This window comes from Pogona vitticeps, chromosome 1 (assembly GCF_051106095.1).
Source record: "Pogona vitticeps strain Pit_001003342236 chromosome 1, PviZW2.1, whole genome shotgun sequence".
Taxonomy (NCBI): domain Eukaryota; kingdom Metazoa; phylum Chordata; class Lepidosauria; order Squamata; family Agamidae; genus Pogona; species Pogona vitticeps.
The window spans coordinates 299,791,719-299,818,158 of record NC_135783.1 but is presented as its reverse complement, the minus strand read 5'-3'; the positions used below and the strand labels follow the sequence as shown (position 1 = coordinate 299,818,158).

At 38.2% G+C, this 26,440-nt stretch overlaps 1 protein-coding gene across 2 annotated transcripts in view; it reads right to left on the bottom strand.

Annotated features, from left to right (window-relative positions):
• Positions 1-26,440, bottom strand: part of TTBK2 (tau tubulin kinase 2) — a 92,762-nt gene that overhangs the window by 26,879 nt on the left and 39,443 nt on the right. For both annotated transcript variants that reach the window (XM_072986214.2, XM_072986215.2), the window contains exons 4-9: positions 23,010-23,083; positions 21,060-21,200; positions 18,447-18,551; positions 14,855-14,920; positions 13,108-13,200; positions 12,198-12,323 (exon numbers count right to left, since the gene is read on the bottom strand). In XM_072986214.2, coding sequence (XP_072842315.2) covers positions 12,198-12,323; positions 13,108-13,200; positions 14,855-14,920; positions 18,447-18,551; positions 21,060-21,200; positions 23,010-23,083 — 605 coding nt within the window. The remainder of the gene's footprint in view (positions 1-12,197; positions 12,324-13,107; positions 13,201-14,854; positions 14,921-18,446; positions 18,552-21,059; positions 21,201-23,009; positions 23,084-26,440) is intronic.

The window sequence follows — 26,440 nt, the reverse complement described above, 5'->3', positions numbered from 1 at the left end:
TTTTAAGAGGAAACCTTCAATAGCCATTCTATTTCTAGGTGTTCCCCACACATCTTCCCCTTAAATCCCAATTGTTTGTTACAGAGAGGATTAAGCCTGTTGTTATTTAAATCCTTACATGTCAAGTACTGTTTAAGAAAGTTTATTCTGGAGGAATACTAACCAGGGGGAACAACAAAGTTGTGCTTACCTGGTACCAGTGGTACTTTATTAAAGTAAGCATGAATAAATACTTTCAGTGTGTGGAAGCTGCAGGAGTTATGAGATTAAAGGAGGAGATATTTCATTACAAAAAAATCACTGCCGCTGGATGATGTTATTGGCAGTGGAGATTCATATTGTTTTTACATCTTCCCTGCTATGGCTTCTATGGCTTCCTTGGAATGAAAGGGATTACACTGGGCTTGGAAAAGCTAAGGGACAAAAGTAGGAAGTTCTTGTAGGCATCTGTGGCAATCACCCACATCACTCATGCCATTCATATTCATGAGCTGATTTGAATGAACCTATGAGAGGACTGGAGAGGCAGAGTCAGCAGTTACATGAGGCTTGGCAGGAGAAGGAGTCAGATAGAGATTAGGATGAGAGGCAGATAGAGATAGATATAAATAAGGGCTGGTTGATCAAAGAGAGAGAGAACAGATACTGAGATAGATAGGGATAATTAGAGAGATAGAGCTGATTAGGAAAACAGGTAGAGAAGGTGGTAATGATATTCCGAGAGAAAAGAAGTATGTACTAAGAGAATTGTTGATGAATTGCTTATGTATAATGTGTATCTGGAGAACTTCTGTTATTATTCAGTCTGCTTCACTTCAATAAATAAGTTCGGTTCCTGTTCACAAGTCAAGTGTTCGGACAAACGTTATACTGTGGATTGAGGTAATCCACTGGTGGCAGCGAGAAGAAAATGTGTCATGAGCCTTTGTGAGGAAAAACAAGCAGGGGCCACAAGGGCAATGCCACAGCATCCTTCAGTCTAGAGAGACTATGGTAATGTGCTTTGAATAGAGGTCTTGGAACAGCATCTAGTGTGGCTGAGGAGGCCAATTCAAGAATGACAATCCCTTCCACACTGAAGACAAATACAATCTGTCCCCTTATCTTCCCTTAGCACACCTAAAACTCTCCTTGGTTCCAGGGTTAGAACTGAATCTCTAGCAAGTTCTTAATTACTAAAAATCACCCTGTACGAGTAATGATATCCACAGGCATTAAGGTATGCAACAGGATTTCCGGTAGTCTAATAGTAGTGTCCCTATGTCTGAGGGCTGGAAAACCATGTACATGACAACATTAATTTTACTGCAAGAATTTTGATGAATAATGTAAAATGTTCAAATTATGGTGTGAAAAAACTCTTATTTACTAGTTCTACGTATATTACATATGTATATTAAACTACATTACATAGATAGCTGCATATATTTATTTGTTCTTTATTGATCTACACTGTTGCAAACTGTGATAATTCAAAAATACTGTAACTTACTTTTTAAAATGAAATAAAGAAAAAAGGAACAAAAAATTAGCTACTTAACCATTTTTACCACATTCCATTCTACTTCAACATCCCCTTGGGTGTATGTTTGGCCCCCTAGCTTGCCTATCTAGAAAACAATCACTTGCCCCTTCCAAAGTTGCTTACTCGCAAATTTGATACAAATGTAAGAGTAGGTGATATCTTTATAGACCACTAATAATACTATCTGCTAGCTTTTTTGGAATAGGACTGTCCATTTTGTCAGTGTAAAGAAGAGTCCCAAAAGTTCATGGCACGAAACACTAAGTGTTTTTCTTATGTCTAAGTTAAGAAAGATGCAGGCTGCACTGGAGTTTTTGCTTTAAAGTTACAGTTGAGAAAGCTGTTAATTTGTTATCATGCCCAGTTCTTCGAACAAAGAAGTTCAGGCCTATGCACACATCTTTCTGTTTCACTTTCCTTTGAAACTACAGGTTTCTGTTTGGCTGGAGAATAGGGTGACATAGAAACCCAGGAGTTGAAGAGATAAATCAGCTTAATTAACATGTTGCCACCAGGTGAGAATTTTTTTTAACTGCATTGTCTTACTATCTCTGGACGAGACAATCTCTACAGCTGAAATAGCATCTTCTATCCCCCACCACTGACTGAGCATCAGTGAATCTGGAGAGAGGACAATATGCAGGGAGACACAAGGAAAATAAATTGGACATTAATTAGATATTTAATTATACTTCAAGGAAGGAAGTTTGGTATTACTTTGTCGTTATAAACAAGAATCTTTCTCTTGAAAACATCATTGGCAACAACTCTGGGAAACTAAACTTAGTTATGTTACTTGAAATAGCTATCTAAGGTGCTGGGAAAAAGACTAGAATCAATGACCTTGAACACTTTATGGCTGTTTGGAATTCCCTTTCTTTTTGAGGAGGGAACTGAACTACAGATAAATTAGAAGTCAAATTGGAATTTCTAAACTGTATCCTGGGTTTTGAACCTGAGTGGACTTTGAGCCTTTAGGCAGGGAAATCTCTCTACGTCTGAGACTGGATTCAAGCTTAACCCTAAAGATGATCAATCCATTAAAGTGGATATATGGAAGCAAGTATTGATGGAACTGGACTGATTATTTTAAGCATCTGGACAACTTTCACTTGGAATACAATTATGTGACATCTGGGACATAATGCTATAACAAGGACAATTTTGGGATGAAACAAAATCTATCCTTCAAGAAATTTTAGAAACAGTGAGATACCATAACGAAGAGGCAACATCATTCACGAAGCAGTTGAACAAAAACTACAGTGAACAAGAGACAGGGAATAATTAACAACGAAATGAGAGAGTGGTGGATGATGTATGCCAATCAAAAGAGGGGCTGGAGGAAACTAGAGGAGAAAACCTAGGAGATTTAATTCTAACCCTGGAGCCAAGGAGTGTTTTAGGTGGGCTAAGGGAAGATAAGGCTCTAATTAAAAAGAGCCTGGAAGATCTACGTATTGGAGATAGATCAAATGTATAAAATGTTCTCAGGTGGCACAAGGCACGGCAGAATTTTTAGAGAGATAGAAACAAGAATTGGGAAAAGACAAATAAAAGAAGGAGTTACTTAGAAAGATGAAAAATCAAAAAGATATTAAGGTGGCCTTCAATGTTGAAAGCATCTATAAATAAAATTTCTGGAATTGTAAGGGGGCATATCCTATATATTAGTAAAAGGGAATTAAACTGAAATAAGGGATCACTAATCAGGGTAAAGGCATAACACGGTGGTTCTTAAGGTAAATCGAAACTAGATATAAGGTTGAAGTAAAATAAATAGTACTTACTGAACATACATTAGATATGATATTGATATAGATATGATAGAAAATGTGGAGATAGAAATGGCTAAACAATATAAAGAAAATCTGTATAAAATGCTTTAGATAACATATATTATGTGTTAGGAACCTATTCAGTTATTACTGGTAAAAAATACAAAGTTCGTCGGTTAAATCACCTCAAAATTATATAAATTTGGAACTGGAATTACTTTTATTAGGCATGTTATTAGAGGATTTTGAAAACATTGTATACTATGAGAGCAATATTATGACAGTAGCCAATATTGTATACTAAAATACACACATGAATGGATTAAACATTTAAAAATGTATAGATTTTGAAGGGACAACTCAGACACCAAGACGCAAAAAAACAAATAATTATAAGCAACCCATGTAACATGATATTTAACAAGCACTAATTGTAGATAGATTGAAAAACTAATAAAATGCTAAAAGAAAAGAAAATCCAGGAATCTTCCATCTGGGAATAGAGGTGAAAATCTAGTAAACCTTTATACAGTGGTGCCCCGCTTTACGACAATCTTTTTGCGATTGCAATTTCAATCACAAAATGATGGTCTAATGGGGGAATTTCGCTTTGCGATGATCAGTTCCCTGCTTCGGGAACCGATTCTTCGAAAAACGATGATTTGTAAACAGCTGATTGGCGGTTTCAAAATGGCCACTGGGTAAATAAAATGGCTCCCCGCTGTGTTTAGGGACAGATTCCTCGCTATACAGGCAGCGAAAATGGCCACCGTATGGAGGATCTTCGCTGGACAGTGAGTTTTAAGCCCATTGGAACGCATTGAAAGGTTTTCAACGTGTTTCAATGGGCTTTTTATTTTCGCTTTACAATGTTTTCGCTTAACTGTGATTTTCCTGGAACGGATTATCGCCGTTAAGCGAGGTGCCACTGTAGTGGTCTATGAGAGTATTACCTACTTTTGCATTATGTAATGACCACACAGCTCACTTTTATTTCATGAATTTGAGGCTTCCTAGTCTGATTGCTATGAGGGGACAAGAAATGTGGGTTCATATAAGCCAGAGGAATCTCTTGATGATGGCAAGGATCAAGTTGATATTGTAGATATTTTAGCAGACATTCTATATCTGATTGGATTTCCCATCTCTGTTATTTGTTTCAGATATGCTATAATTGTGCTATATTCTTCAGAGGACAGATGGTACAGAAATCTAAGGAAATCCATTGGAGTTCATCCAGAGTTTTTATTCAGTTGGTAGCAACATTTTAAGTTCAGTGTAACGCCAAACATTCCAAGTGGCAGAAAGGAGTAAAATAATTCCTGCTGACTCCACTGATCTTGTGCAGTTACCAAGACGATTTCTGCCACTTTTCCAGAGTCCTCCAAATTGCAGAGCAATTTTTCAGGGAATAGGCTCCAAGGACACCTGAAAAGTTAGTTAATCTGATCTCCTTCCCAGTTTAGCCAGGAGAAATGGTCAGTTTAATTAAAACTTCCCACTGGTAGAAATACCCCTTTCACTTACTGGTGGCTTTTGCTGGATCCAGTCCATAAACCTGGCTAGTCCCTGAGCTGCTGTTCAACTGAGGTGGGGAAGCAAGCACTATTATGCCGACAGCTTACTCAATCTGCTATAATTTAAGCTTTTCCCTCTGATAATAACATTTTTGAGAATATATCATTCATTCAATTCAATTTATTTGTAACCTGCATATCTCCCAAACACAGGGAACCAAGGCAGCTGAAAATATACTATGCAGAAGGACAACAAGGAAGGGGCCAGCTTGGCCTCTTATAAAAGGGATTTCCATAGCCTAGGAGAGATCACCACAAAGGTCCCCTCCTGCCTCTTTCACCAGTTGTACCTATGAAGATGACATGACAGAGAAAGGCTTCCTCTGAAGATTTTAAAACTCAGGCTCACACTGGAAGATGCAGTCTTTCAGACAGCATGGACCTAAAGTCCATGGCACTGAACTGTGCCTAGAAACTGATTCTGAACTGTACCTGGAAATGGGTGTGTAGCCAGAATTTCTGTTTTCCATGCAACCACTTCCATACAGTAATCTAGCTGAAACAATGTAACAACAGCATTTTGGGAACTGCTGAAGTTTCCAAAGGCAACTCTGTACAGAGCGCAGTGTAATAAATATATGGGCATAGAAACAGAATTGCAAAATCACAGAATAATGAAGTTGGAAGGGACCTTTTAAATCACTGAGCCCATCCCCCTGCTCAATGCAGGAATCTAAGTCAAAGTATATCTTTTGATGGCCGACAAACTTTCTCTTGAATGCCTCCACTATTGGAATGCTCACCACCTCCCAAGATAGTTCAACTATCCTACTGCTTTTAAGAGTTACACAGATTTCTTTTAAATATTCAACCGGAATCTGTCTTCCTGTAACTTGAACCCATCATGACATAACCTGCAATTTGGAAGGATTGGGAAGAGATCCTGTCCCTCCTTTGCAAGACAGGATCTCTTCCTAATCCTTCCAAGTATTTAAGAATGCTCTCATACCTCCCTTCAGTCTTCTTTTCTCAAAGCTAAACGTGTCCATTTTTTTTCAGACTTTCCTCACAGGAGTACATTTCCAGTCCTTATCATGTTTGTTGCCTTCTTCTGAACCTGTTCCAGTTGGTCAACATCTTTCTTAAAAATGTGGTGTCCAGAACAGGAAACAGTACTCAAGATGAGGCCTAACCAGTGCCAAATAGAGGGGGACTAGTACTTCACATGATCTGGAGACTATACTTCTATTAATGCAACTTAAAATAGCATTGGCCATTTTTGCAGCCACATTGCACTGCTGGCTCATACTCAGATTGAGATCTCGCATGTAGTATTGCTGAGCCAAGTATCCCCCAGCTGTGTGTTTGAGGTTTTTTCCCCTAGGTGTAGAATTTCATACCTGTCCCTGATCAAAATCCCTGAAGATGTGAACTTTTCAAAGTAATAAGCTATTATGTGACTATTTGTTTATCAATCTCAGGATGCAATCCTGTCTCTTCTATTTGTACTTCACTTTTGCCGGAAGAAACATAGGCCCTCCTCTGGGAGAAAACTGAGCAAAACCAAGAAATGAATACTCGTGCCTTTTCTTTGTCATCTGTCATCATTCTTTCCATCCCCATTGAGGAGACGACCCACTTTTTTTCTACTCATGTACCTAAAGAATGCTTTTTTAATGCTTTTAGGATCTCTTGCTAACCACAGCTCATTCTCAGGTTTTACCTTCTTAACACCATTCCTGGAATTCTTGGCTACCTGTCTGCTCCTCCTTCATGGCCTGACTTTCCCTCCCCTTCTAATATATGGTTCTTATTTTATGTCCACTATGAGCTTCTGTGAAGCCAAATTGGTCTTTTTTGATGTCTTCCTTTTTAAAAATTTCTTGTTGGATTTTTTTTGCGGCTGTGTCTTCAGAATTTCTTCTTTTTTTTAAAGAAACTCTTACCCCTCTCAGATTCCTTTTCTCGTTAGAATCTCCTGCCATGGGATCTTACTTATCATCTTTCACTGTGGCCACACTAGACACCTCAAGAACAGGTATATCTGGCATTCGCACATCAGTGTACTTTTACATGCTTGCTCAGTATGAATAGATACTGAGAAGTAACATGACATAAATCTCCATAGGCATCCTTCAGTCTCGAGAGACTATGGTAACATGCTCTGAATCGAGGAGTGTCCTCTCCAGAGCATGAAGCCCGGGTAAGGTAATATGGAGGATAGGCTGTTACCCAAGCAGCAGATCTCCCCTCTCCACATTGCTGAAATGGTCCAGTGGAAAGGCAAGAGCCAATACAACTGGTTCCAGCAATGTCGCAGGAGTTGGCACAACGACACATGCTGCCTTTGGGACTCCAGCTCCGGATTTTGCCTCGAGGTTAACTCCTGAAGCCTTTTCCATCAGTGGATATAGCCACAAGGCAGTGGAGGTTTGAAATCGGAATTTTCCTTCTCCTAGATGGGCTGCCTTCCATGGCTGACGAGCCCCACCTACCCGGATGACATAAATATGTGAAAGCTTATTAGTAATACTGGAAGAAGTTAAGCTTTTTGATCTGATCACCTTAGCAACAATAGGATTCATACTCTTTTAATGAAATGCTGGGCATTTTCAAAGGCCAATTGAAAACCTGGCTATTTAGACAAGCCTTCCCTCCAGCCACCTCTTGATTTATTTTGTTCTCTCATCTTGAGCCCTTGTCTATTGTTGTATTGCTTGATTTATATTTTAAATGTCTATTTTATATGTTGTTAGCCGCCCAGACTAGTCAGTTGACTAAATGGGCAGGGTACAAATCCAATAAGTAAATAAATAAAATTTGCTACAATTCATTGTAGAATATTACTAATATTCCTAGTTGTAGTTAATTTAATATTAGGGCTTATTGTTATTTTAGCTGCATCTATTTTTCATTAATCTTTTGAGCTGCCTTGATCTTGCTCTGGAAAAAGGCAGGATGTTAAATTATTAAAGATAAAACAAAATAATTAGTAATAATTCTTTTTTAAAAACTGGAAAATTGATACAAGTAAAGAATATTTTTCAATTCCAGTAATAGAATCATTTCAAGACACATTCTATGATACACAAACAATATAGCTCTTTTCATTACAAACTGAATGTTCTACATATTTTGTTATATTTGAGGAATAATCATAATCCATAGTAGCGTTTCAGACGTATCTTTATTGCACTTTGGCAGCCTTGAGTTTTAGCAGGCAGAGTGGGTAATAAAATTAACAGGGTATGCATAAGGACAAAGAAATGCAATGACAAAAATGAGGAACTAGAGGATTTTATCTAATCAATTCTAAATCAATGCCTTGCATTTTTTTTTTCAAAACAGGAACAGGATAGTATCCTGTCTGATGCATTCATTTATCTACTACAGAATTATATTTCTGATGGAAAAATGGTTCCTTGCAGACAACACCAGAAAGTGCTGTGTCAAATACTGAACCATGTCCAATGCATTAACCTCAAAGATATCAAGTTGCTGAAAGAATAAAATAAGAGGTGAACAGAGGAACAAAATAATATATATTTTTTAAAAATTTATTTTCAGCTGCTGTTCTTTTTTTACTTCAGCAGTATCATAATTAGGGTGGCACAGATTTGTTTCAGCATCTTCTAACAGAAATACAAACCAAAAGTAGAAAATAATGATTTGTAAACTACTAACATTTATTATTGACTGGGAGAGACATCTGAATGCTTACATCATGCATTCATGACTAAGTATGAATGAGTTGGAAATGGCCGCGCATTCAGGTGCTGCAGCTCAGTGCTCTTCAACTTGGCGTTCTTTATGGATGTTTTTGTGTGTATTATCTGGTGTTGTGAATACCTTCGGTGGAGTGAATATACTCTACAGCAATTGTGAACTTATGAGGATTGGATTGCAATGTAAACAGGAGATAACAGCTAAGTTTATTTGGAAACATGGCATACCATCAGAGATTGCAAGGTCCCCCGGCTCTCTGTGGACTGTAATTCCGGCAAAAGCGAGAGTGAGAAGGAAAAGGAAACGTAAGGAGAGGAAGAAGAAAAGGGGCTGCAGGGCTGGTGTTTTGTATAGGCTGCAAAAACAGACAAAGCGACTACCACTCCCAAGTCTCTTTCTGACTAATGCCAGATCAGTGGCAAACAAGATGGATGACTTAAGGTTACAGGTCTCCTCAAGTAAGTTTGTGAAAAACTGTTGCGTGCTGTTAATCACTGAAACCTGGCTGAACCCCACTATTCCAAACACTGTTATTGATATGGAAGGTTTTTTATTACATCGTTTGGACAGAGACAGGAATGTGGGGAAGTGCAGAGGAGGAGGATTGTGCGTGTTTGTTAGAGAGAGCTGGTGCACAAACTCAGAGATTATAACACGTCATAGCTCTTTGGAGCTGGAATATCTGTCTGTTAAATGCAGACCTTTTTACCTTCCACGGGAATTCAGCGTTGTAATTATTCTTGTTGTTTATATTCCGCCGGATGCAAATGCGGATTTGGCGCTGGGTCATCTGGGCGATGAAATTGGCAACTTGCAAAGTAAATTTCCGGATGCTGTATACATTATTGCAGGAGACTTCAATCATGTAGATCTACGTGCAGTCCTCCCCAAATTCCATCAACATGTAAGGTGTGCTACTAGGGGGCTGAACACCTTAGATAAGGTCTACACGAATATTGCAAATGGATACAGGATATTACAATTGCCACACTTGGGCCAGTCTGACCATATGTCCCTGTTTTTAGCTCCGGAGTATATTCCTCTGAGAAAACAGTCAGGGCCAGTAGTCAAGACAGTGAAAAGCTGGCCGGAGGGAGCAATGGAGCAGTTAAAGGACTGTTTTGAACAAACGAATTGGGAAGTTTTTGACCATCCTGATCTGGAAGAACATACAGCTGCAGTGTTAGGGTATATGGCACACTGTATTGACACAGTCACAGTGGATAAACGTATCCGGGTTTATCCCAATCAAAAACCTTGGATGACCGGGAAGGTTAGACGCCTGTTGTATGCTGGAAATAAGGCTTTTAAGTCTGGGGATGATCTAGACTACAGTGCAGCAAGAACGAACTTGAGGAGAGGCATTAAGCAAGCTAAGGCCGAATACAAGAGGAGAATTGAAGACTGCTTTCTCAGCAATAACATGAGGCAAGTTTGGCAGGGGGTTCAACAACTAACAAACTACAAAGCAAAAAAGGTTTCCTCGGGCGGAGGCGTGGAGGTGGCTGAGGAGTTGAACAACTTTTTTGCTCGATTCGAGATCGATCAAACTGAAACTGTTCGTTTGCCATCATTTACTCAGCAGAGTCCTCCCTTCATTGTGAATGAGCAGGATGTGAGACAGACTATGAAAGTGGTTAACTCCAGAAAAGCAGCTGGACCCAACTTAATTCCTGGTCGGGTGGTAAAAGACTGTGCTGATCAGCTAGCCGGGATATGGACTGTAATTTTTAATCGATCCCTGACACTATGCGCAGTTCCCGTCTGTCTCAAGGCTTCCGTCATCGTTCCACTGCCTAAAAAGTTGCCTACAAACAGTCCGAATGACTACAGGCCGGTGGCACTAACTTCAATCTTAATGAAGTGCTTTGAGCAGTTAGTTCGGAAATATATTATCTCCTGCCTTCCTGATCCCTTCGATGGGCTTCAGTTTGCTTATAAAGAAAATAGATCAACCGAGGATGCAATCAATACTGTGCTTTATATGGCTTTATCCCACTTGGAAACACAAGGGAATTATGTAAGAATGCTGTTCGCGGACTTTAGCTCTGCTTTTAACACCATTATACCCCACAGATTAATAGACAAACTTAAAGATCTTGATTTTCCAGATTCTATCTGTCTGTGGATTTTGGATTTTTTAACAAATCGTCCACAAAGGGTTAAACTGAATGACTACATCTCTACTGACAAGATACTCAGCACTGGCACTCCACAAGGCTGTGTCCTTAGTCCACTACTGTTCTCCATTTATTCATCAGATTGCACCAATAACCATCCCAGTAATAGGATTATCAAATTTGCAGATGATACTACACTAGTAGGACTTATCTCTGGGGATGATGAGTCTGCGTATCGGGACGAGGTATTACAGCTATCCCGCTGGTGCAAAAAAAACAATCTTTTATTTAACATCCAAAAAACCAAGGAATTCATAGTGGACTATAGGAAAAAAAGAGCAGACATTCAGCCACTGTATATAGATGGAGTTTGTGTGGAACAGGTGGTTGAATGTAAGTTTCTTGGGACTATCATAACAAATGACCTGACTTGGAGTGCAAACACCGCTGCGTTAATCAGGAAGGCACAACAACGGTTGTATTTTCTAAGGATTCTTAGAAAGCAACAATTGACTGAGAGTTTGTTAATCACCTTCTATCGGAGTTCGATTGAGAGCATATTATCCTACTGTCTCTGTGTATGGTTCACAAGCTGCACAGTGGCAGAGAAAAAGGCAATTCAAGGGGTGATCAAGACGGCCCAAAACATCATTGGCTGTTCACTCCCCTCTTTGGAAGAATTGTATAAGAACAGATGTAAGAGGAAGATATCTAACATACTGAAAGACTCCTCTCATCCGGGATATCAGCTCTTTAAACTATTACCATCAGGAAGAAGATTCAGGGTATTGAAAGCAAGGACAAGCAGATTCAAGAACAGTTTTTACCCAAGTGCAGTATTGAGTTTAAATGCGGGGCCATAGGTTTTTGGTGGAATTTTAATTGCTGAGAGAAAACGGGGTATCTATATTTGGATGGTGAAAGTTGTGTATATTTTAACTTTTTTTTTGTAGTGTTGTCCAGTTTTACCTTGGGGAAGAGCACCTCATTTCGTTGCACCCACTTGTGAGCGCAATGACAAATAAATTTCTTATGTCTTATGTCTTATGTCTTAAGTAGCACCAAAATATGTTAGAATATCACATGAAATTATTTCTACAACCTGTGGAATTATATGTAACCTGTTGTGGAATTAAATGTATTACATGTCTCTGATTCTAATTATTAAAACAATATTAAAGCTAGAAACTAATAAAGTGATCTCGAAACATTTTAGAAAATATATACATAAAAATGCTGAAACATAACACTATTTAATTATGTAAATAAATAATGACAGACACTCATGGTCAGTTGAAAGACATTTGTTGCTTTTAACCTTTTTAATGCTGCTTTTACCTACTAATTTTGATATTATATTTTAAGTCCTTTAAATATTGTAATAATTTATTGTTTTTAGCTTTTATTATTGCTTCTTTTTGATACTGTGAAAATCAAAATTGAAGCTATGCCAGCAGAGTTCTATAACTGAATACTGGCCAACATGCAAATTACAAGAAAAGATTTACAATACATAAAATAAAAATCATACCTGATAATCAGGTTTGGTAAAATAATCTAAGGTAGAAATATGATCTAGAAAGGTGTTGAATTCTTGAGGAAGATGTTTCAGCATCAGTCGGTGGTCATATCTCTCCTTTATGGAGCCTACTTGCTCCTAAAAGAGGAAAAATAAAGTATTTACCACACTTTACTTCTAAATTGAGGATATTATTTTACAAAAACAAGAAACTAGGTCCCAAGATCTGACTTTCTAACTCTTTCACAGAGATAAGTATACAGAATTCTGAGTAAAACACCTATGTTCTGTAGCAAGACAATGTAGGCCAGTGAAGCATAATAAAACAGATACTATCTCTCCTGTTAAGTGAAACCATCTGAATAAGAGCTGTATTAAATAGAATGGAACGTCTGCCAAAAATTACATCTTTAAATCCAGCTTAATACTTTCTAACAACAAACATGGATCTGTAGCTGACCAGACACAATATACTTTATCTAATACTCTGATCATATTTACCAAAGCAGTTTTCATAAGTGCAAATGGGAGGGGATAATCCTGCAGCTCACCAGGTGCCCTAAACACACACAAAAACCTACTCCATAGAGTTGAAAAACCTATCAGGGCATTTTCCCCCTATGGAGAAGGTTGTGAGGGGGGAGACACCAAGATTACTAACACTACTACAATCACTGCATTTGATTTAGGCCAGAAGAGAAACAAAACTTCTTTGAAAAAAAACCAACTGCTTTGATCATGTTTTACTGCATGTGTCATGTAAAGAAATTGATTAAAAAACTTAATACAGTAAAATGGCATTGTTTTCTAACCACTATTATATACTAAAAAGAATTGCATGAGTAATTCAGAGTAATTTTCCTTTAGCATAATGCCCCCTTGGCCTGTCAGTGCCTCTCAATTGCCAGATTTCTCAACAAACCTTGTCTTTAATTTTCCTCCAGGGCAGTTGTCCAACCACAAACTCCACTAACATGTAAAAAAGAGACCAGAGATCATCGTGACGTCCCATTTCCTACAGAAAAAAAAATGGAAGCTATATGTTATTACGCAATGAATCCAAAGCCAGTTTTAACAGAAGCCACTGGCAATGGTGCGGCTAAAAAATATTGTAAATAAATAAATAAACATATTACGTTCTTACATTCTTCATTTTAAGGAGGTAGCTCCAAGCTATCTTTTATTCTGACTGAATTACAGTGGACCCTCGACTTACGGAATTAATCCATATTGGAACGGTGGCTGCAGGTCGAAAAGTTTGTAGGTCGAGGCTCCATTGACCTACAATGCATTGAAAACCGATTAATCCGTAACCGGCGATTTTTGTTCAATTTTGTTTTGTTTTTTTCCGGTCTGTAGGTCGATTCTCCGGCTGCAAGTCCAACCTAAATTTTGTGGCCAGAGAAGTCTGTAACTCGAAAAGTCTGTAAGTGGTTGTCTATAAGTCGAGGGTCCACTGTATATGACTATAAACCCACTTTTAATCAATTATAAGTACTTACACTGAGCAACAAAATCCTCCATATTCATTTTGGATTTTTAACTGTATTTCTTAGGTTACTTTCTTTATACTGGCTGCTATGAATGCAGTTTTCTTAACATTCCTATTTATACCATTATTATTATTTCTTAATTAACTTTATTTAGTAACTTCTGAAAGCCACCTAAACTGTCAGGTAGTAATTATAATTTTAGATTAGTCTTAATTCGACAAGGATATATACTCTAACCATAGCTTTTCTGTTTAGACTTGGAGAACACCTGTAGAGAAACCTTTGCTGATTCCAGTGACAGCATTGTTGTCAGTACAACAATGAAGAGGCCCTATGGCTCAAGTCCAGCCCCTGTCAGGGAGGCTCAGTGGGGAATTGAACTCCCAATCTCTGGCTCTGCAACCAGATACCTCGCCTAAACCACTGAGCTATCCAGCAGTTCATCGTACCATCTACATTCTGAATGTTGTTGAGACTCTTCTACTGACAACAATGCTGTCACTGGAACCAGCAAAGGTTTCTCTACAGGTGTTCTCCAAGTCCAAACAGAAAAGCTGTGGTTAGAGTATATATCCTTGTAGAATTCCTCTATGTCCCTCTATGCCCTCTTTCACCACAGGTTTTTGTTTTGTCAATGCAGGTTGTAAATTGCATAAATATCTCTTGATCCAAGACCTTTGTTTATCAGCAACTTCATCAAATTGTCACTTTATTTTTTTCAAAGGCTTTCTCATAGGCAATAAAGCTAGTTATAACTTGTTAGTCACAATCAGATATCAGTGGGCCTACTTTAGGTAGAACCCATTTAGCCTTTACAATTTATGATGTATGAATCTGGCACGTCAACAGTTCATGTATAATCCTTCAATACAACTAGAAATATTTCACCATATGCACAGATATATAATATTCATAATTCCTTCGGTTTCCTCCTGTGCTGGTATCATGCAATTAAATATGTCCACCACTAAAAGAAATTTCAATTATTGTATTATCATTTTGATTCAAGTAACAGAAACAGTGATTTGGTTTTGCCATTATTTATAAATTTCAAACTATAATATTTCCACTTATAAAGTAATTATAAAGAAAAGGCAGAAAGTTACAACTAACACATCACCTACATTTTTTTCCATTTCTAACATTCAGGTTACTAATATAAATACTAATACTCACTCTGTTCCTATGAGCATTGACTGAAGCATACCGCACTGTCCCTCTGAAACCAGCAACAGCTCGAGGCTATCAACCCAGGACAAGAAAAAATATGACAGAAGGATGTAACACATGATATGCCAATATCATTTTCAGTAATATATAAAAAAACATAATACAAAGTATAATGTAGGTCATCTACTTTGAAGTCTTCTACTACTGAAGCACAGGTCTGTTTAATCTTCTGTGTTATTACTGCAGCATGTTTGTACAATAAATGTAATTTAAATGGCTACAGAAAGAAACAAGAGTGTCATGTTTTTCTCTAGCTTAAAAACAATTTCTTTATTTCTATTATACAGTAGTAATTACCAATACCCAATAAGCCATTTTGTCATCACAGCATTTTGAAACATTTATTTACTAGCACCTTAATACTGGCAAAATATAATGAGAATATGTCTCCCTTCTAACATGAAGACTACCAGGCCATTTAAAATTAGCCTTTGGGAAATATATTTATTACATTCATGTTTTAGAGGAAATATCTTGGTTTACTTTTTATAAATCCAATTTGAACTGGAAAAAGAAGTCACAAAGTACTAATCTTTATAGTGTATTTGCATTGCATCCCAACAGCCTTGGTGAAGTTGATGAACAGGGTCAAATATTGCCTTTGGAAGTAATGTTTCCATTGAGTCTATCACCACATTCTCTAAATTCTGTTAAGCACTTACATATTAGACTTCTGTACGGTGAACTACTAAGAGTTGTATCTCATGATGGGTTGTAGTATCATTCATCTTTCAAAGGAATGCTTCCTTGGCAACAAAGAAGCCCTGTATACTCATGTTTAAAATTCACCAATAATTTTATGGATACATGACCTGCTGGCAAACTTAGCCTAGTCTAATTAGCTTCAAATAGTCTCTCTTATCATCCACTAACACTATGGCAGTGATATTCCTACCATTTAGCTGCAAAGACTTGCTTTTACGGTTTCAGGTTACTATGCCTCCTTAAGTACATTTTTTTTAAAAAAAAAATCTGACTGCTAGTAATACAGCTTCTATCATTTATCTTGATAAATCACTTGTCCTACATCTTTTGCACAACATAAAATATTGCTTCATGCCATCTTGGTGAATAATGATCTGCAGATGTTCAAAACTAATACCTAAAGAATTACATAGGCTGAAATCCTATTGCTACATCTTATGCTACCTAAGATTCATGACATCATAAAGTGCAGTAATTTTTAAGAAATAGAACTTTTCTGATAACCCTCCCAGAAGGGCCAGAGGCTTCATTTCACCGTGGGGAAGCCACTGAGGACTGTGAGACAGTGGGAAGGGGGAAAGAGAGTCTAATTTATGAAAATCGCTACCAGTGGTAAAGTCAACTTGTGTTCCAATATAATAATCATGATAAAACATGAATTTTGTGATGTTGAGTGCATTCTTTAAAAGACTGGAGAAAGAAGTTAAAGAAAGAACCATGAGGACACAAAGAAATGGGATTCTCTCTCATTATGCAGGAATGTTAACAAAAAATCAGTAACTCGGAGTTTGCACACATCAAGGGGGAAACTGAACAACAAATGTGGCTTCTACTCTGATATTTAACTGGCCCAGAATAAAGGACTGCTAGAGTCAAGAATCCTTAAAATCAATCATGGATATGTTTCACCTCATCCAGAAGGCTTTCACAAGCTGGGATCATACTGATTTCTGCATAACTTTCTCTGCAAACACACTGTACATCATATACATCACATAGTTTTTCCTAAAATTATTCTCAAATACCATATTTTCCCATCTATTAGACACCACTTTTTACTAAAATCATTACCCTAAAAATTGAGGGGTGTCTTTTACACAGAAGTAAGCTGAGATAGCTGAAGAGAGAACAAAACGGCATGTACCTTGCCTCTCTAAACAGTCTTGCTTCAGCCACGAGGCTTAGTTTCCTACAGTCAGGAGACTTAGCTACCTCCAGTCACGAGCCTTATGGTACTGATGTCAGCTGATCCTGAACAAACCAACTGGAATACACCTCCTTGGAGGTGGAGCCTGTAGGCTTAAGATTCAACAGAGACAAAATGTCCGACATTCTGAACTCGGAGGCTGAATCCTCAAGCTACGTTTTCTTAATTTTTGGTTACAAAATTGGGGGGGCATCTTATAAATGGGAGCATGTTATAAACAGAAGAATACAGTAGAATACATAAATACACTGATCAGCCATAGCATTAGAACCACTGACAGGTGAAGTGAATAGTATTGATTATATTGTTACAATAGCACCTGTCAAGGGGGGGGTATATTAGGCAGCAAGTGAACAGTCAGTTCTTGAACATATGTTGGAAGCAGGAAATGTGGGCAAGTGAAAAGGTCTGAGTGACTCTGACAAGGGCCAAATAGTGATGGTTAGATGACTGAGTTGGAGCATCTCCAAAAAGGCAAAACTTGTGGGAATCCCCTGTATGAAGCAGTTAGTGACTAGCAAAAGTAATGCAAAGAAGGACAACCAGTGAACTGGCATTAGAGTTGCAAGCACCCAAGGCTTAGTGACGTATGTGGGGAGCGAAGGTTAGCCCATCTAGTTCAATCACACAGAAAAACTGTACTTCAAATTGCTGAAAAAGGAAGAGATGGCAGCAGGATGCTCTATGGGAAGAAGGCAGGCCAGCGGAGGCAATGTTATGCTCTGGGCAATGTTCTGCTGGGAAACCTTGGGTCCCGACATTCATGGAATGTTACCTTGACACTTACCACCTACCTACAGACTGTTGCAGACCACATACATCCCTTCATGGCAATGGTGTCCTCTGGTGGCAGTGGTCTCTTCAAGCAGGATAATGCAATCAGACCACACTGCAAAAATTGTTCCCAAATGGTTTGAGGAACATGACAAAGAGTTCAAGGTGTTGGCCTGACCTCCAAATTCCCCAGATCTCAATCCGATTGAACATCTATGGGATATACTGGAACACCAAACCCAGTCTATGGATGCCCCACCTCGCAACTTGCAGGATTTAAACGATCTAATCTCTTAGTGCCTGATACCACAGGACATGTTCAGAGGAGTCTTGTGGAGTCCTCAGTGCATCAGAGCTGCTCTGGTAGAACAAGAGAGAACTACACAATATTAGGCAGGTGGTTTTAAAGTTGTGGCTGATCAGTGTAAGTGGATTGATGAAGCCCAAACATATTGTGTGATGCATCAAAAGCATTATACTTTATATAATTTCTATTACTAAAAAGACTAATTTGTTTACGTCTTTATTATAAAATGTATCAGAAACAGTCTAATTTTGTCAATGAACATCAGCGCCTCAGCTTTTAGCTGTTTTCCAGTTGGCTAGAACAGCTGATGCAACAAAACATTCAACATTGCTCAAGGTTACAGAGAATGTCAATAGCTCAGGATAAAATTAGAAAACAACTACATCCAACCTTCTTTACAGAAGCCACTAGGGTCACTTACGGTAAGTCTCTTAGTTTCTAACAGAATGCAGCATATATGGATTACACAGTTCTATCCTGCAATCATTTTAAGAGGTCACTCAAATTTAAAATTATGTATAAAAAGTTTCATTAGATTTGCTCACTGGTCTGACATCTCCACATGAATTTGTAAACTGACGTGCCAAGCCAAAATCCAGCATGTAACATTTCCTCCAGGTGCTTGGAAAACGCCCCATAGCAAAGTTGGACTAGAAAAAGAAGAAAATATAGGCTTACAATATGCTGACTACTCACTACAATTTCTACTTTCATTTGATATTCTTGTTCTAAAATGACTGAGACAAAGCCGAAAAACATAATCTCTGCTAAATATTGTATGATTCAAAGGTGTCAAAAGTCCTTTATTACTACTGCACTGTCCTTCTGGTATCGTAGATATCTACGCCCTTCCACACTCAACAAATACAAGCAAGAAAAAGTAGTTTGTTTACAATGATAATGAAACAAATGACAGAGATTATGCAATTCCTTCTGCATAACAGAATAAGTAGAATAAATCAATAAAAGCTGCAAAGCACCAGAATTTCTGTCAAATCAATACTACCATCAAGGGTAGTACTGTATGTTAATTAAAAGAATCATTGATGAACAAGCCCTTTGATATAAACATAGCAGGAATTTTGTCCCACTCACGTCTTGTGAATGACCACTGCTCATATGCACATGGAAAAGTCAGCAATTTACATATGACTGTATCCTTCATATCTGACACAATATGTATCTAGTGCCAATCCATGATAGAACTCATTCAAAATATCATAAACTGAGTTGCTTTAAAGCTGCATTCCAGAACAAAAGCATCAGGTCTAATATTTAGATTGTGCAAACATTCCTGTGGTTGGATATAGTACATGTTCTAAGAAATATGCAAAACATTTCTATGAACTTATTGTTTAGATACACCTATATATATTATGCAACCAAATTCTACAGATTAGAATTTAGTTGTTCTCCTTGCCCCAAATTCTAATCCTACGTTAATATTAAGGGGGAAGGAGCAGCCAGGAGTATCTTCATTTATCTTCAGCTGATTTGCCAGTTGCAATACTATTTGGAAAAAAATTACAGATGCAGATTGAACTACTCCAATTCTCTTTCTGGGGAGCAAACCTTTGAAAACATCTCCATCCTTTAAAGACAGTTCTGAAACTTCAATTAGTTCACAGCACAGATGCCAGGATATGAAAAAAGTAAGGCAATCAAATCACTTTATAGTTTTCTTGCATCAGCTGCCCATGTGCTTCCATGCTCAAATTAAGGCACTGGTTTTGACCATCAAGCTTTAATTGGCCTAGGACATAGTTACCTAAAGCAGGGGTCATCAACCCCCGGTCCATGGCCCAGTGCCAGTCCGTGGGCTTGCCAGAACTGGGCCGCGGATATGGATCTCCACCAGCCCCCCACACCAGGGGTGGGCAATTAATTTCTATAGGGGGGCACATGAAAAATCTGAACTGTGTTTGGGGGCTGAACCAATTTTACTTAAAAATAGGCCCCCATTTAGTTGGTTAGTAATAGGCCCCCAATTTGTGGGTAGTAATAAGTCCCATTGGGTGAGGCCCTGCAGTGAACAAACTACAAGGCTGACATAGTTAATTCCTTAAACTTTTTTGGGACTGGAGCGACGACTGGTGGGCTGGACAGGAGCGGCTCGCGGGCCATATGTGGCCCATGGGCCGCACTTTGTCCAGGTCTGCCCCACACCCTCTTGCAGGGGGCGTGTTATACTCACAGTGGGTGTATCACGCTTGCAGTGGGCGTGACATGCAGGCGGTGGCATGTCGCGCTCACACACATGCGTGAGAGCACAACACACACACACAGGCACAACATGCCCACCGCATGAGCATGGGGGTGTCTCCAAACCCCCCCCCCCCACTCATGGAGCTCGCTCCCCCCAGCCGATCCACAGCCCCAAAAAGGTTTGGGATCACTGACCTAAAGCACTGTTTGGATCTACATGAACTTACTTTCTTAAAATTAAGAACTTTATTTCAGACCCTACTCTTTGGTCTTTTATCAAATCCAACATCCTTGGCAAGTGCAGAGAAATAGCCCATTTCACTTTAAAAAAAATTAAACATTTCCTTCCACCCTGAACCCACCTCTAGGTCCCCAGCACTGAATGGGATTATTCAGGAACAGTTGGGGCCTCAGGACAGCAGGAAGAAATGTTTAATTTCCAAATGAAATCACATAATGGATGCTAAAAAACAGGACTTCCTCAGTGCTAATATAGTATAAATGCTGTATTTCTTTAACTGTAAATAAAACAAGACGGACAATACAATCTTATTGAAATTTACTCAGAAATAAATTCTATTGTGCTAAGTGATGCTTACTCCCTAGCAAGTGTGTTTCGGACTGCAACTTCAAAGAAACTAAGCCAGTAGTGTTTCATTACAAGTTAGGGAAGATGGGAGCGCTTAATAAATTTTCAGCAAATGGCATACTCATATCTTATTTTCCTAAAATTGCTTTTAAAAGCCGAAGCAAGTATAATTGCTATATTAAACCATTACAGCTGAGTTCTGAAGTTAACCAGTGTAGATTAAATGATCTAGGATTAGCTCTTCCATTATGCACTGCCATATTAGCTTGTTTTCAGTCACTTTTCAAAGTTTTCAGATCATCTAATAACATATACTCTAAAGGGCACTATCGTAAGTTCAACTCATATTCATGAAAAAACTTACTGGTTTAATATCTCTGTGTAAAAATCCCACAGAATGAATGCTTTCAATGGACTCCAGAATTTGCTTGCCAAGTCGCAATGTGGTACTAATAGTGAAGGTTCCCCGTGTTTGACTTCGACGTAGATCTGCCAAGTTCCGACCCTAAAAAAAATTCAAGTACACAGAAACTAAGCATGTTATATTTCACAACACCAGCAAAAAGGAAGACCATTAGACAGGATCAAATGTTCTTCTTCCAGGTTCTATCCCACAGAGAAGCTCTCTTGCTCACTCTCACTCTCTCTTTTTTTTTTTTGCCTGATGATTGTGTTAGGACAGAGGCAGGAAAGAGCTATCTGTAGACTTCAACACTGCATACCAGAGCCTGTCAGAAGTGATCTTATTCCACTAGTAATTATAATCATTTTATTTATTCATTTATTTGTTTGTTTGATTTATATCCCACCCATCTGGTATATTCTACCACTCTGGGCGGCTTACAGAATATCAAAAACAATTTTAAAAAAACATAAAAACATTAGCATACAACAATAACAAATAGTGCAATTTGTGCACAAAAAGATACAGTACAGCAGAGAAACCAAGTTTCTAGAATTCAGATGCAGAGCCTTAACTGACATCTAGAAACTCTCAAAAGTAGTAGTTTGTTTAGTTAGTCTCAGCAAAGGTATAGTGGAAAAGGCAAAATATTGTAGCTCTCTTAAAGGCTATAGATTTATTTCAATGTGAGTTTCTGTGGATCAAAATCCAGTTCTTCAAATACGAAGAGTGCAAAATACATGTCCTCATATCTCTTCTATGGTACAATAAATAAACATTTCTTCCCTGATAGAATCTGATATTTGTCCCATAAATTCTTTTTATCTTTTCTGTGACAATCAAGTCTGTCTATCTAGCTTATTACATTGGATAGGATCTGCTAATTAAAGCTTGATTTCTGTATTAATGAACAACTGCCACTTTTTCTATTACTTATATCCTCACCTGGACGTGAAAATAAAAATAACTAGGCTTCTGAAACAAAACAGATTTTCATTTCCTTTTTATTACAGTTTACCAGTAATCTTGAAAAACCTAAACAGATCCTAACTTTTCAAAGAATTGTTCTCATAAACAAAGGTTGATATAATGTTGATGAAACCATTTTCACAAAGAGCAACAACAGCAGGAGCAAGTGTTGCTCTCAGTACATAATTCTCAATAACATTCCTATGGAATAACATGACTGGTTCATGAAGCAAACACAAGACCATACTGTCAGTCCACCAAAATGAACAGAAGATGCCATTATGATGTTAGTGCTTGAGAACAGCAGGCAATTCTTTCTGCATTTCCTCTCACATTTTGTTTCATAATAATTTTTCCTGAAAAAGTGGGAAAGAGATTGCTACACCATGTGACTCATTTTCTACCTCTCCTCCATATTTCTCTAGATTTTAACCTAGTTGCATCCTAGAACAACAAATCAATTTTTCTTACTTAAGGGAAACGCTTTGTCCAGGGCACATTCTGCTGTCTTTTACTTCTCCAAGTAACATTTTGTCTAAATAATTCAGTGTTCACCTTCTGCTTTACATTATTTCCAAATAAAACACATCATATTTTTAGCATTCTAGTCTATAGTACTTATTTAACTTTATGAACATCAATAAAACTCAAGATATTATAAATGGAATGGAAGATATAGAAATATACATCAATTCACATATGGGGTCCCCCCCCTGCTAAATTTTAAATGTAACATTAAATGGAAAAAAATTATCATTAGATAAACTGATTGATGGGAGACTGGAGGTTTAAAAATGTATCTGTGGAAGTATTAAAATATATCTGATGAAACATTACCTTTTCCTTTTTAGTAATACAGTGGTTTCTTGAAATGATACAAGTTGCACAAGACAATAGACAGGTAAGCATGGACAACAAAGTTAATTAGTGTAACAAACTCACTTGCAACTGCATGACCACATAATTAAATCTGTCATTCCTTCCACAGCCAACAAATTTACAGACATGATCTTTTCCTGTGGGTGAAAAGATTACATATTTAATTTTGTCTTTAAAAAAAATCATAGGTTTTAGTCAGAGCTTGGAAGTAACCAGCTATAAATTACTAATTGTTTGTAGTTAATAACAACCTGAAACTACATTACATTATCATCATAATGACTTAATAAACAACAGCTTTGCTCCTTTGGGAGTGTGACCTTATACATTACTTTCATCATTATCGGAAATGGACATAATACATTTTGGAACAGAAATATCACTTATTCTGACCAGTGTTGTGTGTTACAGTCTGCTGTGAGTGTTAAAGGAACAATAAGATGGCCAGGAGGACAAGATATTTTTGACATAGACCTTTTGGTCCTTACATTCATATTTTACACCAGGGAATGGGCAATTTCCAGAAATCTGGAGGATGCAAAAATGCATTGCAGAAATACGGAACACCACACACCGTTGAGGTCCATACCAGTACTGTACTTCATGACCACCAAGATCCTCTGTAAATATGTTTCAATTTTTTACAAAATATTAACAAACCCTCCTCATGCCTTCTAGAAGGTGTAAGAGCAAATACATTAGGTCTGACACCAATCCTAAACTGTTTTATACATAGGATTTTTCAAAATTGTTATTTGACTTTTTGTTTTGAAACAATCCCCTTCTGGGCTTAAAACAGCTTGGGAGCCAAAGACCTGGTGAAAAAGAAGCAGGAAAATAAATAGCTACTTACTCACAGTTTTTAAAACTGTGACTAAGAAAGTAACTGGGGGTGGAGGCTTGGACTGGATTTTTTCAAACTCTGATTCAGATCAAAACAAGCACAGATTAAAGGGTATTTGCCCTCAATACTGAAAAGCTCTTTCTGAGAGTTGGAGAATGCTCTTCGGAATGGAGTGCGCTGTGGCAATAAGGCAAAGGAGAAGGGGCATCAAAACCAGACAGAGGTTCCTGTGCAATGTACCAGTAAACATTCAACAACCCCCTCTGCTTTGCATGAAACACACTATGAAAGAGTGAAACTGTTCAGCTGTTTTGCATTTGGTTCTTGATTTTTCAATGATTGCTTTCTGTTTAGAACCTAGACTATCACTCAATAACAGGGTTTTGTCAGAAGAAAAATGTGTGGCATGTTTTCCAAAATACAGCAGCGTGCCATTAAGACTTCTTAACACCAGCATTTGCAGTACACTTTAATAGTGAAGCACACAAAAGTGCATACACATATTTCCATTGTATTTGACTTCACACATTCAATGTAATAAAGACATCCAAGGTCACAACTGCCTTGGGAAGCATTTTAAATTGAAGCAATAATTTTCTGACCAGTTCAAGAATCAGTTTTAAATTGGATTTTTTTATTAAAGTTGAAACATCATGAAATGTGCAGCCTCAATTATACTGCTTTCTATTATGACATAACTTAGAAATTTGCTTATGGTGCCTGTTTAGCCATATATTATACAGTACAGTGGTGCCTCGCTTAATGAGCGCCTCATATAGCAACGAATCCACATAGCGATCCCTTTTCCGGGATCACTAATGCGGAGGCATCGAGTCAGCCTCTATGGCCGAAACTCGCATAGCGAAGATTGGTAAGCGTTTCGCTTATCGACCTCCACTTTGCGACCCGTGGATCAGCTGTTCGGCGGGTCAAAAATGGCCGCCGGAACAGCCGAAATGGCCGCATGCAGCGTTTTCGCGCCCTCCCCTCGCTTACCGAGGGCGCGAAAATGGCTGCCGGTATTGGGAAGACTTCGTTAAACAGTGAGTTTTCTGCCGATTTGGCTTTTTTTGTTCCGTTTAACGAAGTATTCACATAGTGAAGGTTAATCCAGAACGGATTAACCTCGCTATGCGAGGCACCACTGTATCTACATTAGTGCAGTTTCCTTCACTATAATTTACTTCTAAAGCAAAAAAAAAAAAACATTATGTTATAAAAACTCAGTATTTGATCAACAAAGTAAAAACTACTAACACTGTTCTTTAGAATGCGAATGTCATCAAAGATAGGCAAGCATTTCTGATCCATGTCTTAGGCTTAATCCTGTTTTTCTAAAAATAATTCAGCTCCAAACAGCCACATTATGAGAAGGGCAAAACATATACACAATACAGTGGTGCCTCAATTTACGACCATAATCCGTTCCAGAAGATGGACATAACTCGAAATGGTCGTAAGTCGAAGCACCACTTCCCATAGGAATGCATTAAAATGCAATTAATCCATTCCAGCCGAAGAAAAAAATCACTAAAAAAAATCACTGCAAGACTCATTGGAAACGCAATTAATCCCTTCCAGCCAAAGGGGCGGGGGAGCAATCAAGTGTGCAAGACCAATTGGAAATGCACAGAAAACAAACAGATCAGATCAGAAATGCACAGAGAGCAAAGGGGACAGGTCGGAAATGCAAAGAAAACAAACAAAAAAGCAAGGGAAGCATGAAGGACCCATTGGAAATGGGAGAAAAAACCCAAAAAGCAACCAAACCCCCCAAGACACATCGGAAATTGGGGGAAAGCAAAAAGCAAAAAATAAACAAACCCCCCAAGACCCATCAGAAATGGGGGGGAAACCCAAAAAGCAACCAAACCCCCCAAGACCCATCGGAAATGGAAAAAACACTCCAAAAAGGAACAAAACCTCCCAAGACCTATTGGAAATGGAGGAAAAAATAAAAAACAAACTCCCAAAGACCCATCACAGCACAGAAACATAACCCCCCCAGCCCAAAACCATGCTGCAAAAACACCCAGAACAGTTTTTAAAAAGCAGGAAACAGCACCTTACCTTGCGAGGCAGCCCAAGGCCTCCCTGCAAACACACACACACACACTCACTTAGAAGCAGAAGGAGGCAGTTCCGAAGCCTCCTCCAACCCACACTCTCTAACTGCTAGGACGAAAGAGCTACAAAGAAGCAGCCTCGTCGCCACCTACAGTTAGCAATCTGAATTTCCCACCTTTCCCCCTGCCTTTTTCTGTTCGTAAATGGAAGCTCCGGTCACAAGTAGAATCAAAATTTTGCAGCCGGAGCTGGTCGTAACTCGAAATGGTTGTAAGAAGGGACGTTTGTAAGTCGAGGCACCACTGTACTGAAGGCCATTCTAACTAAAAGATCCCAGCTCATTCTTTCGAAATATAATACAGTAAAATGTAATACTGGGAGCATCTTAGGCTGTTTCTCAATTCCCTCCATGTTATTTATTAATGTTTCTGCTATCAAGATGAAAAGGTTTGCTTGTTCCTAAAAAGAAATAATGCCATTCTACAGTTACATCCTTCAAACATCTTCTAGACTTATTGCAGAATATTTCAACATGCAGCATTTCTACCAGCAAGGAATTGTAAATATGTAAAAACATTCAATA